Source organism: Piliocolobus tephrosceles, chromosome 16 (assembly GCF_002776525.5).
Source record: "Piliocolobus tephrosceles isolate RC106 chromosome 16, ASM277652v3, whole genome shotgun sequence".
Lineage (NCBI taxonomy): Eukaryota > Metazoa > Chordata > Mammalia > Primates > Cercopithecidae > Piliocolobus > Piliocolobus tephrosceles.
Window position 1 is genome coordinate 50,507,807 of NC_045449.1, and position 14,422 is coordinate 50,522,228.

The 14,422-nt window shown below is 49.1% G+C and overlaps 2 protein-coding genes across 6 annotated transcripts in view; one reads left to right on the forward strand and one right to left on the reverse strand.

Moving 5' to 3' along the window:
* Positions 1-2,106, reverse strand: part of NT5C3B (5'-nucleotidase, cytosolic IIIB) — a 13,901-nt gene extending 11,795 nt beyond the window's left edge. Inside the window, exons 1-5 of one of the 3 annotated variants that reach the window (XM_026448618.1) lie at positions 2,005-2,106; positions 1,682-1,780; positions 1,410-1,505; positions 1,027-1,096; positions 894-940 (exon numbers count right to left, since the gene is read on the reverse strand). In XM_026448618.1, coding sequence (XP_026304403.1) covers positions 894-940; positions 1,027-1,096; positions 1,410-1,505; positions 1,682-1,780; positions 2,005-2,016 — 324 coding nt within the window. In that variant the 5' untranslated portion in view covers positions 2,017-2,106. Of the gene's footprint in view, positions 1-893; positions 941-1,026; positions 1,097-1,409; positions 1,513-1,681; positions 1,781-2,004 lie in introns of all 3 variants that reach the window. The other 2 variants (XM_026448620.1, XM_026448619.1) reach the window with 2 other exon arrangements.
* KLHL10 (kelch like family member 10) lies at positions 1,508-14,422 on the forward strand. Of its 3 annotated transcripts, XM_026448616.1 has the most exons (7): positions 1,508-1,677; positions 3,333-3,431; positions 3,760-3,959; positions 7,847-8,336; positions 11,449-12,066; positions 13,605-13,754; positions 13,970-14,398. In XM_026448616.1, the coding sequence occupies exons 3-7, from the start codon at positions 3,766-3,768 to the stop codon at positions 14,342-14,344; spliced, it is 1,827 nt and encodes a 608-aa protein (XP_026304401.1). In that variant the 5' UTR covers positions 1,508-1,677; positions 3,333-3,431; positions 3,760-3,765; the 3' UTR covers positions 14,345-14,398. The 3 variants fall into 3 exon arrangements, with proteins under 3 accessions (XP_026304401.1, XP_026304400.1, XP_026304402.1); XM_026448615.2 differs by lacking the exons at positions 1,508-1,677; positions 3,333-3,431 and having other exon boundaries at positions 3,625-3,959; XM_026448617.2 differs by lacking the exons at positions 1,508-1,677; positions 3,333-3,431 and having other exon boundaries at positions 3,659-3,897; positions 13,970-14,422.

Sequence of the window (14,422 nt, forward strand, 5' to 3'; positions counted from 1 at the left end):
CTTTGGGGAGGCTAAAGCAGGAGGATTGCTTGAGTTCAGGAGTTCAAGACCAACCTAGGCAACATAGTGAGACCCCATCTCTACAAAAAATTTTTATTTATTTTTTATTTTTATTTTTTTTTGAGACGGAGTCTTGCTCTGTTGCCCGGGCTGGAGTGCAGTGGCAGGATCTCAGCTCACTGCAAGCTCTGCCTCCTGGGTTTACGCCATTCTCCTGCCTCAGCCTCCCGAGTAGCTGGGACTACAGGCGCCACCACCACGCCCGGCTAGTTTTTTGTATTTTTTAGTAGAGACGGGGTTTCACGGTGTTAGCCAGGATGGTCTCAATCTCCTGACCTCGTGATCCGCCCGTCTTGGCCTCCCAAAATGCTGGGATTACAGGCTTGAGCCACCACGCCCCGCTACAAAAAATTTTTAAAATTAGCTAGGGGTAACGGCACATGCCTGTAGTTGCAGCTACTCGGTAGGCTGAGGCAGGAGGATCGCTTGAGCCTAGGAGGTCAAGGCTGCAGTGAGTAATGATCAAGCCACTGCATCCAGCCTGGGTGACAGAGTGAGACCTTGTCTCAAAACAAACAAACAAACAAACAAGCTCTGCTATTTGGCTGTATGACCCTGGGTAAGTTGCTGAACCTCCATAATGTTCAAGTCTCTTGTAAACTCCATAGCCAACAGTAAGTATAATATCCAGTTCCAACCACTAATCATCATATGTCCTGGCCAGTAAGGAAAAGCTGTCTTAATGTATTAAAACTAGATCCTCCTTAGCAAAACAACAATTTTTTAAAAATTAATTTTCTAAGGTCTCTATACTGGAACTTTTGGTTCCAATCAGGAGCCATTTGAAGTAGCATATGACAACCATTTCTGAGCAAAGGACGGGAGCAACCCACCTCTTTCCGACACTCCTCACTGATGATCTTGCTATTATCTAGAATATCTGGAAAAAGAGAAAACGCCTTTTACTTGTCCCTTAGAACCCATCATCTTGTCAAGCCCAACAAGGCAAGCTAGAATGTGACTTACTGTAAGAAGAAGGACATCGCTTTCCATTATATGCAAACCTGCTCAAGGTCATGTCAAAATCAGAAATCACCTATAAGGCAAAAGAGAGATGATGCCTAAATAGGCACCTTCTAGTGTGGCCCTGCCTCAGCCTGAAGGATGATTATGGAAATCAAAACAGCTCAGTGGCCAGGATGGTAGGCAAAGCCCTGGGGGAGTTACCGAGTGACACAGAGGGATAGAGTGGAAGTGATCCTAATTAGTACCCGTTAACCCTGAGGAAAACGCAGTCTCCTAGTGTAGGGGTGAGGGTGAAATACTCAGGACTCCTCTGACTCCTTCAATATCAGGTCCTTCCTAAGAGATCTCTACCATTACGGCCCATCTGGACATCGTCAACTTACTGGGGAGTCGCTGGCTTGGGGAGGATAAGGCCCCAGGTACTGGTGTGGGGCGCCTTCTGTCCAATTAGAGGAAGCAGCATGACCATATGGAGAAATCTGAAATCTGGGATTTAGGACAGGCGAACCAACCCGCTCTCCTTCAAGCTCCCGGCCATTTCTTAGGGCGGAGAGCTAGCAGGGGTCCGCGGCAGAGCAAAGCGGGAAGACCCAATGGGCTGGAAGCCTCCCCAGCCGCCCCCAGCCCTGCCGGCCCCCGCCCGCCTCCGAGGTACCTGTAACCTGTCTCCGCCGCCCTTGCGGAGAGCGCCCATGATCTTCTGCACCCGCCCAGGCTGCCGCATCAGGACCGTGGCCTTCATCAGGGTGCTCACCTGTCCCGAGACCCGAGAGAACCACTGACCCCCGCGCCGCGCTGAGTCCGAGGGGAGCCCGGGCCTCGCTCGGCCGCGCGTGTGAGGCTGGGCCGGGGTGCGCAATGGGGCGGCTACTGGCCTGGGTGGATCGGTGGTGCCTCGCTAACCCGCTGGGGGGCTCGGAGCGCCCCGGGGGTCGGAGTCCGGGCCCGCCCCACTCCGGACGCTTCCTCCCTCCTCACCTCCTCCGCCATCCCGTTCGAGGCCCGGTCGGTGGCGCGGGGGACAACGACAGCCCCGCGACCGCACTGCGCAGGCGTCGCCTCCAGCCTGGAGCCCGGCAGGGGAGGTCGGGCCGGGGGCGGGGCCGGGGGCGGGGCCGAGAATCGTGTGGTCCCGGAGATGGCCACGATCCGGGTGGACTTTCCCGGTGCCCTAGGCAAATTGGAGGAGGGTGCTATTTATTGTGAAGAGCAGGGTGAAGGTCCCAGGGTGTTGGGGTTACGTGGGTAGGTAAGGTTCTGCCACTCTTTGTGGAGGAAAAGCCTTGCCAAGCGTGGTCATTTCCAGGCTGAAAGTTTGTGTGACAAAAACATGGCTGGGGCTGGGCGCAGTGGCTCGCGCCTGTAATCCCAGGACTTTGGGAGGCCGAGGCAGAAGGATCGCTTGAGCCGAATAGTTCGAGACCAGCCTGGGCAACATGACGAAACCCCGTCTCTACAAAAAATACAAAAATTAGCCGGGCGTGGTGATGCGCACCTGTAGTCCCAGCTACTTGGGAGGCTGAGGCAGGAGGATCACTTGAGCCCGGAAGGTCCAGGCTCCAGTGAGCCGAGATCGCATCACTGCACTCCAGCCTGGGCGACAGATGACACCCTGTCTCAGAAACAAAAACAGAAAAACCACACGGCTGGATGGGAGGAGAGATGAAGGAGCCATAAACTGAATTCTGTTAATCACCCAGAAGGTGCTCTGTTAACTAGGCCATTCCTCATTCCAGAAGAAACTGAGTGACTAACCCATCCAGGGGACTGGGAGACCCGGGACAGCTTTCTGAAATGTAATCAGCGTTGGCTGGGCACGGTGCGGAGCACCTGTAATCCCAGCTACTCAGGAGGCTGAGGTGAGAGGATCACTTGAGCCCAGGAGGTGGAGGCTGTAGTGAGCTATGATCACACCACTGCACTCCAGCCTGGGTGAGAGAGCAAGACCCGTCTCTAAAAAAAGAAAGAATTTAATTAATTAATTAATTTTTTTTTTTTTTTTTTGAGATGGAGTCTCTGTCACCAGGCTGGAGTGCAGTGGCACAATCTCAGCTCACTGCAACCTCCACCTCCCGGGTTTAAGCGATTCTCTTGCCTCAGCCTCCCGAGTAGCTGGGACTACAGGCATGTGCCGCCATGCCCAGCTGATTTTTCTATTTTTAGTAGAGACGAGGTTTCACCATGTTGGCCAGGATGGCCTCCATCTCTTGACCTGGTGATCTGCCCACCTCATGCTGGGATCACAGGCATGAGCCACCGCACCTGGCCTAAGAAATAAATTTAATCAGCTTTACTTCTCCCTTCAGCCTCAACTGACTTGGATTTCCTTGAGTTCGGTGTCTAGGGAGCTAAGTGTTGGGCTGTGGAAGGTAGATGGATGCTCCAGGGATAGAGACCTGTATCAGGTGGGTAACAGGATCTGGAATCAATAAACACTCAGTGGTCACGGTTCTGTTCTGAGTTCGAGGACACAGAAAGAGGCATGAGGTGGTTTTCAGCCTAAGTGGGGTGGTAGGGGAGAGGAGAAGGAAGCGGACAAGTCCAGGAGGCAGTTCCAGAACCTGAGAGCACAATCCTGCGTGATCTCACTGCAGGGCCAGGATTCTGGAACTTGAGTTGCCTGATAGACCCTATACGAAAGATGTAGTAGGGAAAAGAAGCGACAGCGGCTAAAGGGGCCCCCCACAACCCTCCCCGACACCCTAGGAGAGCAGCCTCTCTCCGCTGTCTGAGGGTGCCATGGAGATGGAGAGCGCGGCGGCCTCCACACGTTTCCACCAGCCTCACATGGAGAGGAAGATGAGTGCGATGGCCTGTGAGATCTTCAACGAGCTTAGACTAGAGGGCAAGCTCTGTGACGTGGTCATCAAGGTCAATGGCTTTGAGTTCAGTGCCCATAAGAACATCCTTTGTAGCTGCAGTTCCTACTTTAGGTATAACAGGGTTGCCAAATTAAGCCAAAGGGGTAACTGGGTTCATTTTGAGACACTTTGATCCATTTTCTGGTTCCCACCCCACCACCTTAACTTTAGGGACACTGTCAAAGCTCTGAGCTCCTTAAAAGAAAATTTTTAAAAAAATTTTTTAGAGATAAGCTCTCATTCATTCACCCAAGCTGGCGTGCAGTGATGCAGTCATAGCTCACTGCAGCCTTGAACTGCTGGGCTCAAACGATCCACCTACCCCAGCCTCCCAAGTAGCTAGGTCTACAGGCACATGCCGCTACATCCGGCTACTTTTGAAATGTTCTATAGAGATGGAGTCTCGCTATGTTGCCCAGGCTGGTCTTGAACTCCTGCCCAAAGCAATCCTCCTGCCTCAGTCTCCCAAAGCGCTGGGATTACCACCATGCCTGGCCAACTCTGTGGTCCAGGCAGGAGCTCCGCCTGGCTCCTTTGCCTTCTGAAGAGGCATGACTAGGGTCAGGGCCTTTTTTCTCTGATTTTTCTGTTTTTTTTTTTTTTTTCTGTTTGGTTTTTTGAGACGAGTCTCACTCTGTTACCTGGACTGGAGTGCAATGGCACCATCTCAGCTCACTGCAACCTCCGCCTCCCCAGTTCAATCCATTCTCCCACCTCAGCTTCCTGAGTAGCTGGGATTACAGGTGCCCCACACCACGCCAGGCTAATTTTTGTATTTTTAGTAGAGACAGGGTTTTGCCATGTTGCTCAGGCTGGTCTCAAACTCCTGACCTCAGGTGATCTGCCCATTTTGACCTCCCAAAGTGCTAGGATTACAGGCATTAGTCACCACGCCTGGCAAGATCTGATTTTTCTTTTTTTGAGATGGAGTCTCGCTTTGTCCCCCAGGCTGGAATGCAGTGGTGTGATTTCGGTTCACTGCAACCTCTGCCTCCCGGGCTCAAGCGATTCTCCTGCCTCAGTCTCCCAAGTAGCTGGAATTACAGGCTCCCACCACCATGCCCAGCTAATTTTTGTATTTTTAATAGAGACAGGGTTTCACCATGTTGGTCAGGCTGGTCTGGAACACCTGATCTCGTGATCCACCTGCCTTGGCTTCCCAAAGTGCTGGGATTACAGGCGTGAGCCACCAAGCCCGGCCTTTAAGATCTGATTTTTCAACTGGATTTCAACTAACTATTGGTGGGCTTTCATCTTTGATTCTCACCTAAACCAACCTTTGGGAATGTTGGACATCCCTCCTGGATTTCAGATGACAATGCTACTTCAGGGACCCCCCCCCTACTCCTATCCCAATAGAGACCTTTTCAAACAGGGTCATAAATTAACAAGGATTAAGGGGATGGGAAGGAGGATGAGGGGGAAACACCTGGGAAATAACAGAAGGAAAAGGGAGTTTGGGCTAAAACCATTGTAACCCAGGAGGTAGAAGGGCTATTTTGTTCATGAGCTGAAAATGTTTGAGTAATCAGTTCCAATGAAGATATGATCAATGTATCCTACCTGTTGCTAAAACTTCTCATTCATGTAGACCCTAGAGCAGAGTCCACAATTTATTTTTTATTTTTATTATTTTGAGATGGAGTCTTGCTCTGTCACCCAGGCTGGAGTGCGGTGGCACAATCTCGGCTCACTGCAACCTCTACCTCTCGGGTTCAAGAGATTCTCCTGCCTCAGCCTCCCGAGTATCTGGGATTACAGCTGTGTGCCACCACATCTGGCTAATTTTTCTTTTTCTTCCCTTTTTTTTTTTGAGATGGAGTTTTGTTCTTGTCACCCAGGCTGGAGTACAATGGCGTGATCTCGGCTCACTGCAACCTCTGCCTCCTGAGTTCAAGCAATTCTCCTGCCTCAGTCTCCTGAGTAGCTGGGGTTACAGATGCCTGCCACCACACCCAGCTAATTTTTTTGTATTTATATTTGAGACGGGGTTTCACCATGTTGGCCAGGCTGGTCTTGAACTCCTGACTTCAGGTGAATGGCGTGAACCCGGGAGGCGGAGCTTGTAGTGAGCCGAGATGGCGCCACTGCACTCCAGCCTGGGCAATAGAGTGAGACTCCATCTCAAAAAAAAAAAAAAAAAAAAAAAAAAGATTTTTTTCCTCCAGTCATTTAAAATGTAAAAATCATTCTTAATTTGTGGGCAGCAGGTGGGCCAAATTTGGACAGAGTCCATAGGTTTGCAGACCCCTGCTCTAGCGGAATAATTTGATCTCTAAGATCACATTTCCTTAAACTTCTTACAACAAGGAAGCAAAGGCCAGGCACAGTGGCTCACCGGTGTAATCCCAGCACTTTGGGAGGCCGAGGTGGGCAGATCATCTGAGGTCAGGACTTCGAGACAAGCCTGACCAATATGATGAAACCCTGTCTCTACTAAAAATACAAAGATTAGCCGGGTGTGGTGGCATGCATCTGTATGCCACCCAGCTACTCGAGAGGCTGAGACAGGAGAATCGCTTGAACCCTGGAGGCAGAGGTTGCAGTGAGCCAAGATCATGCCACTGCAACAAAGAGTGAAACTCCATCTCAAAAAAAAAAAAAAAATTATTGAATGCCTATTTTGTTACAGCACTATTCTGGGTACTGAAAAAAGAAAACAACTGGCCAGATGCAGTAGCTCACGCCTGTAATCCCAGCATTTTGGGAGGCCGAGGCAGGTGGATCACCTGAAGTCAGGAGTTAGAGACCAGCCTGACCAACATGGTGAAATCGCATCTCTACTAAAAAATACAAAAATTAGTTGAGCATGGTGACGCACACCTATAATCCCAGCTACTCAGGAGGCTGAGGCAGGAAATTTGCTTGCACCCAGGAGTCAGAGGTTGCAGTGTGCCAAGATCATGCCGTTGCACTCTACCCTGGGTGATAGAACAACGCCTTGTTTCAAAAATAGAAAACAAAAAACAATGAATAAAAAGAGAAACATTCCTATTCTCATGAAGTTTACCCTCTAGAAGGGGAAATAGGAATTAAATAAGTAAAATGCATATAAAATCATCATCCTGGGCATCACTTGAGCCCAGGAGTTCGAGACCAGCCTGGGCAATATAGGGAGACTCTCCCCACCCCAATCTCACATTTATATGAAAAAAACTTTTTTTTTTTTTTTAAATGGAGTCTCACGCTATCACCAGGCTAGAGTGTAGTGGCATGATCTCGGCTCGCTGCAACCTCCGCCTCCCAGGTTCAAGCGATTCCCCTGCCTTAGCCTCCCAAGTCGCTGGGACTACAGGCATGTGCCACCACGCCCAGCTAACTTTTATATTTTTGGTAGAGACAGGGTTTCACCATGTTGGCCAGGCTGGTCTTGAACTCCTGACCTCGTGATCCACCTGCTTCAGCCTCCCAAAGTGCTGGGATTATAGGCGTGAGCCACCACGCCTGGCCCAAGAGACCTGGGTTTTACTCTCAGTTCTAAATCTTAATTTCTCCATCCACAAGGTAAGAGTGACCAAAGTCAAAGTTCTTTTTTTTTCCCCCAACCAAGATGGAGTCTTGCTGTATCACCCAGGCTGGAGTGCAGTGGCGCGATCTGGGCTTACTGCAAACTCCGCCTCCCAGGTTCACGCCATTCTCTTCCCTCAGCCTCCAAGTAGCTGGGACTACAGGCGCCCGCCACCACGCGTGGCTAATTTTTTGTATTTTTAGTAGAGACAGGGTTTCACCGTGTTAGCCAGTATGGTCTCGATCTCCTGACCTCGTGAGCCACCCGCCTCAACCTCCCAAAGTGCTGGGATTACAGGCATGAGCCACCGCGCCTGGCCCCAAAGTCAAAGTTCTTCCTGTCCACTGTATATAGCACATGCCTGCACCCTGCTTCCTGAGGCCATTTCCAATGTACTCACCTAACAGGAGAGAAATGTTTCCGTGGCTGCCAGTTTCTTTCTTTTTTCCAGAGCTTTGTTTACAAGTGGCTGGAACAACACTGAAAAGAAGGTATACAACATCCCTGGCATTTCTCCCGACATGATGAAGCTGATCATTGAGTATGCATACACCCGGACCGTGCCTATCACACCGGACAATGTGGAGAAACTGCTTGCTGCCGCGGATCAGTTTAACATCATGGGTATTGTCAGGGGTTGCTGCGAGTTCCTCAAGTCGGAGCTGTGCTTGGATAATTGTATCGGCATCTGTAAGTTCACAGACTACTACTACTGTCCTGAGCTGAGGCAGAAGGCCTACATGTTCATACTGCACAACTTCGAGGAGATGGTGAAAGTCTCTGCAGAATTTTTAGAGCTCTCGGTCACTGAACTTAAGGATATTATCGAGAAAGATGAGCTCAATGTCAAACAGGAAGATGCTGTATTTGAGGCCATTTTAAAGTGGATTTCTCATGACCCCCAAAATAGAAAGCAGTACATTTCAATTTTGCTTCCTAAGGTCAGTGTTCACTCTTGATTCATTTATCCCAGAGAGATTGTCCTAAAAGCAAAATTCAGACATATGACAGATCCCAAGGCTGTATTTACATGTCCTTAGATAGAAGGCATCTACTATTCTCTGGAATTTTGCAACTGTCTTTTCCCTTGGCATTACTAGTTCTTTTTACCTAAGTTATATCCTTTGACCAAAATCCTTCCTGGTGGTGGGGGAAGAGAGCCTTCAAAATAATTCTAGGGGGGTGTGGTGGCTCACTTTGGGAGGCCAAGGTGGGAGAATCACTTGAGCCCAGAGTTTGAGGCCAGCCTGGGCAACATAGGTTATAAAAATTTTAAATTACAAAATTTGACCAGGTGCAGTGGATCACGCCTGTAATCCCAGCACTTTGGGAGGCCGAGGTGGGCAGATCACCTGAGGTCAGGAGTTTGTGACCAGCCTGGCCAACATGGTAAAACCCAGTCTCTGCTAAAAACATAAAAATTAGCTGGGCATGGTGGTGCGCACCTGTAATCCCAGCTACTCAGGAGGCTAAGGCAGGAGAATCACTTGAACCTGGGAGGCAGAGGTTGCAGTGAGCCGAGATCATGCCATTGCACTCCAGCCAGGGCAACAGAACAAGATTCCAAGATTCCATCTCAAAATAAATAAATAAATAAATAATTAAAATTTAAAAGTTAACCAGGCTGGCTGGGCGCAGTGGCTCATGTCTGTAATCACCACTTTGGGAGGCCGAGACAGGCAGATCACGAGGTCAGGAGATCAAGACCATCCTGGCTAACACGGTGAAACCCTGTCTCTACTAAAAATACAAAAAATCAGCTGGGCATGGTGGTGGGTGCCTGTAGTACCAGCTACTTGGGAGGCTGAGGCAGGAGAATGGCATGAACCCGGGAGGTGGAGCTTGCAGTAAGCTGAGATCACGCCACTGCACTCCAGCCTGGGCGACAGAGCAAGACTCCATCTCAAAAAAACAACAACAACAACAAAAAAAACAGGCTTGGTGGTGCATGCCTGCAGTTGCAGCTACTGGGTGGGAGGCTGAAATAGGAGGACTGCTTGAGCCTGGGAGGTCAAGGCTGCAGTGTGCTGTGATCGCCTCACTGCAAGCCAGCCTGGGCAATAGAGTGAGACCCTGTCTCAAAAAAAAAAAAAAAAAAATTCGAAAGTGCTGAAATTCCTTTCAGCTTTTTTTCCTTCCTATGAATTTATCCATATCCAAAGTAGAAGTTGAATTAGAAACCAAATCATGGCTGGCACAGTGGCTCATATCTTTAATCCTAGCACTTTGGGAGGTGGACGTGGGTGGATCATCTGAGGTCAGGAGTTCAAGACCAGCCTGGCCAACATAGCAGAACACTGTCTCTACTGAAAATACAAAAATTAACTGGGTATGGTGGTGCATGCCTGTAATCCTAGTTACTCAGGAAGCTGAGGCAGGAGAATAACTTGAACCCAGGAGGCGGAGGCTGCAGTGAGCCGAGATCACACCACTGCACTCCAGCTGGGCAACAGAGTGAGACTCGGTCTCAAATTAACAAAAAACCAAAAAAACAAATCATGAGTATTGCACACAATTGTGGTCAGTTGGTGCTAATAAGCATTATTTTACATATACAGACATACTCAATTACTGAACAATTACCATGGTTTTTCCTGGTCTAATGGTACTGACCATTGGCCAAGGAATGGGATTGCTCTGTGGCCACTTGAGGTGCCTTCTATCTAGCTTATTCTCAGCTTCCAAATGTATATACCACCTCCTCAAAATGACTATTTATCTATTTATTTTTGAGAAGGAGTCTCACTCTGTCGCCCAGGCTGGAGTGCAATGACGCGATCTCGGCTCACTGCAACCTCTGCCTTCACACCACTCCATTCTCCTGCCTCAGCCTCCCCAGTAGCTGGGACTACAGGTGCCCGCCACCACACTCGGCTAACTTTTTGTATCTTTAGTAGAGACGGGGTTTCACCGTGTTAGCCAGGATGGTTTCTATCTCCTGACCTCATGATCTGCCCGCCTCGGCCTCCCAGTGTTGGGATTACAGGCATGAGCCACTGCGTCCAGCCGACGACTATTTATTTTGAGACAGAGTCTCACTCTGTCACCCAGGCTGGAGTGCTGTGGTGTGATCACAGCTCACTGCAACCTCCACCTCCTGGGTTCAAGCAATTCTCACACCTTAGCCTTGAGAGTAGCTGGGACTACAGGCACGCGGCACCATGCCTGGCTAATTTTTTTTTCTTCTTTTTTTTGAGATGGAGTCTAGCTCTGTTGCCCAGGCTGGAGTGTGGTAGCGCGATCTCGGCTCACTGCAACCTCCACCTCCCGAGTTCAAGCGAGTCTCCTGCCTCGGCCTCCTGAGTAGCTGGGATTATAGGTGCCTGTCACCATGCCCAGCTAATTTTTGTATTTTTAGTAGAGACAGAGGTTTCACCATGTTGGCCAGGCTGGTCTCAAATGCCTGACCTCAAGTTATCTGCCCACCTCGGCTTCCCAAAGTGCTGGGATTACAGGTGTGAGCCACTGCGCCCAGATTGATTTTTTTTATTTTTTTGAGATGGAGTCTCGCTCTGTGGCCCAGGCTAGAGTGCAGTGGGGCGATCTTGGCTCACTGCAACCTCTGCCTCCCTGGATCAAGCGATTCTCTTGCCTCAGCTTCCTGAGTAGTTGGGATTACAGGAACGTGCCACCAGGCTCAGCTAATTTTTGTATTTTTAGTAGAGATGGAGTTCTGCCATGTTGGCAAGGCTGGTCTAGAACTCCTGACCTCAGGTGATCCACCTGTCTTGGCCTCCCCAAGTGCTGGGATTACGGCCGTGAGCCACCTCACCTGGCCCCAATTTTTGTATTTTTAGTAGAGACAGTCTTGCTATGTTGCCAGGCTGGTCTCAAACTCCTGGCCTCAAGTGATTCGCCTGCCTCGGCCTCCCAAAGTGCTGGGATTATGGTGTGAACCTCAAAACTGACTATTTAAACTGTGACTTATACATTTCAAAAACAAACCAAAATATTTCCAGCAATTCAAAGGCAGATTGTAACATGGGGGTTAAGGATGTGGGATTTCCTGGCACCCTCACATCACCTGAATGACTTTCTGCGTTTGCTTCTTAGGTTCGCCTGGCCCTAATGCATGCTGAGTACTTCATGAACAATGTTAAGATGAATGACTATGTCAAAGATAGTGAGGAATGCAAACCAGTCATCATTAATGCCCTAAAGGCCATGTATGACCTCAACATGAACGGACCCTCTAATTCTGATTTCACCAACCCACTCACCAGACCCCGCTTGCCCTATGCCATCCTCTTTGCAATTGGTGGCTGGAGTGGTGGGAGCCCCACCAATGCTATTGAGGCATATGACGCTCGGGCAGACAGATGGGTGAACGTTACTTGTGAGGAAGAGAGTCCCCGTGCCTACCATGGGGCAGCCTATTTGAAAGGCTATGTGTATATCATTGGGGGGTTTGATAGTGTAGACTATTTCAATAGTGTTAAGCGTTTTGACCCAGTCAAGAAAACATGGCATCAAGTGGCCCCGATGCACTCCAGACGTTGCTATGTCAGTGTGACAGTCCTCAGCAATTTTATTTATGCCATGGGAGGATTTGATGGCTATGTGCGTCTAAACACTGCTGAACGTTATGAGCCAGAGACCAATCAATGGACACTCATCGCCCCCATGCACGAACAGAGGAGTGATGCAAGTGCCACAACACTCTATGGGAAGGTAAAGGACCAGGGTGGGAGGGGAAGATGTGGATACAAAGTACAAGCCAAGAAATGATACTGCTCATTTTTGGGGTGGATGGAAGACGAAGTGGCAGTATTCATTTGGAGTACTCATTCTTTCTTCAATTGACAAGGTGACTAGTGGCAACTGTCTTTTATTTTGCTTATTAAAAAAGTAATGCGAGGCCAGGCACAGTGGCTCATGCCTGTAATCCCAGAACTTTGGGAGGCTAAGGCTCCTGATCACTAGGTCAGGAGTTCGAGACCAGCCTGGCCAACATAGTGAAAGCCTGTCTCTACTAAAAATACAAAAAATTAGCTGGGCCTGGTGGCGGGCGCCTGTAGTCCCAGCTACTCGGGAGGCTGAGGCAAGATAATCGCTTGAACCCAGGAGGCAGAGGATTGCAATGAGCCGAGATGGCACCACTGCACTCCAGCCCGGGTGACAGTGCAAGACTCCATCTCAAAAAAAAAAAAAAAAAAAAAAGAGAAAGAAAAAAAAAAGTAATGCAGGCTGGGCTCGTGGCTCACACCTGTAATCCCAGCACTTTGGAAAGTCCAGGCGAGCAGATCACAAGGTCAGGACATCAAGGCCATCCTGGCCAACATGGTGAAACCCCGTCTCTACTAAAAATACAAAGAATTAGCTGGGCATGGTGGTAGGCGCCTGTAGTCCCAGCTATTCAGGAGGCTGAGGCAGGAGAATCACTTGAACCTGGGAGGTGGAGGCTGCAGTGGGTGCAGGTTGCAGTGCATCGAGATCGCACCACTGCACCCCAGCCTGGATGACAGAGCAAGACTCCCTCTCAAAAAAAAAAAAAAAAAAAAAAATAGTAGTAATGTGGCCGGGCCCGGTGTCTCGTGTTTGTAATCTCAGCACTTTGGGAGGCCAAAGTGGGCGGATCACTTGAGGTCAGGAGTTTGAGACCAGCCTAGCCAACATGGTGAAACCCCGTCTCCAGTAAAAATACAAAAATTAGCCAGGTGTGGTGGCGTGCACCTGTAATTCCAGCTACTCAGGAGGCGGAGTTTGCAGTGAGCCGAGATGGCTCCACTGCACTCCAGCCCAGGCGACAGAGCGAGACTCCATCTCAAAATATAAAAATAGGCCGGCAGTGTATCATGCCTGTAACCCTAACACTTTGGGAAGTCGATGGGGGTGGATTGCCTGAACTCAGGAGTTTGGGACCAGCCTGGGCAACACGGTGGAAACCTCGTCTCTACTGAAACACAAAAAATCAGCAGGGCGTGGCAGTGTGCGCCTGTAGTCCCAGCTACTCCGGATGCTGAGGCAGGAGAATTGTTAGAACCTGGGTGGCGGAGTGAGCCGAGATGGCGCAACTGCACTCCAGCCTGGGTGACAGAGTGAGACTCTGTCTCTAAAAATAAATAAATAAAAAGCAATGCATGCACGTATGAAAAAAAGAAATTCAGATGGTACAGACTGGAATTAAGTGCCCACTACCATCACACACATATCCTTTCTTTCTACTCCCTAGAGTGGGAATTTTAATAATCTTGGAACTCTTCACACAGGTCTACATATGTGGTGGGTTTAATGGAAACGAGTGCCTATTTACAGCGGAAGTGTACAACACTGAAAGTAATCAGTGGACAGTCATAGCACCCATGAGAAGCAGGAGGAGTGGAATAGGTGTGATTGCTTATGGAGAACATGTATATGCGGTAAGTTTACTACTACAAAAAAAAAAAAAACCACATTATCCCTAGAATTTGTATTAGTAAATGGGTTTATGCTACTATTGGTATTTGAAGAGCTTTTTTTTCATAGAAGATAATGGAAGAGGGAGTTATGAAATCACTGGTACCCCCAATGAGGGCTTCCTCAGTGAACAGAATCAATAGTTAGCAGTCAACCGTGTTTCTTTTGCTATCCACAGGTAGGTGGCTTTGACGGAGCTAATCGACTTAGGAGTGCAGAAGCCTACAGCCCTGTGGCTAACACTTGGCGCACAATCCCCACTATGTTTAATCCTCGTAGCAATTTTGGCATCGAGGTGGTGGACGACCTCTTGTTCGTGGTGGGTGGCTTTAATGGTTTTACCACCACCTTTAATGTTGAGTGCTATGACGAAAAGACCGATGAGTGGTATGATGCTCACGACATGAGCATATACCGCAGTGCTCTGAGTTGCTGTGTAGTACCAGGGCTGGCTAATGTTGGGGAATATGCAGCTAGACGGGACAACTTCCCAGGATTAGCACTGCGAGATGAAGTAAAATATTCTGCTTCGACAAGTACCCTACCTGTATGAGCCTCTTCATTTAGCTAATAAAAAGTCTAAGCAATAAGAATTAATTCTTTTTTTTAAATAAATGCAGTGTTTAAACTT

Bases quoted from the DNA above. Each gene is read 5' to 3' on its own strand.
- KLHL10 (XM_026448616.1), top strand. From the start codon at position 3,766: ATGGAGATGGAGAGCGCGGCGGCCTCCACACGTTTCCACCAGCCTCAC. The intron at 3,960-7,846 runs GTATAACAGGGT...TCTTTTTTCCAG, and splicing joins AGCTGCAGTTCCTACTTTAG to AGCTTTGTTTACAAGTGGCT. The intron at 13,755-13,969 runs GTAAGTTTACTA...TGCTATCCACAG, and splicing joins ATGGAGAACATGTATATGCG to GTAGGTGGCTTTGACGGAGC.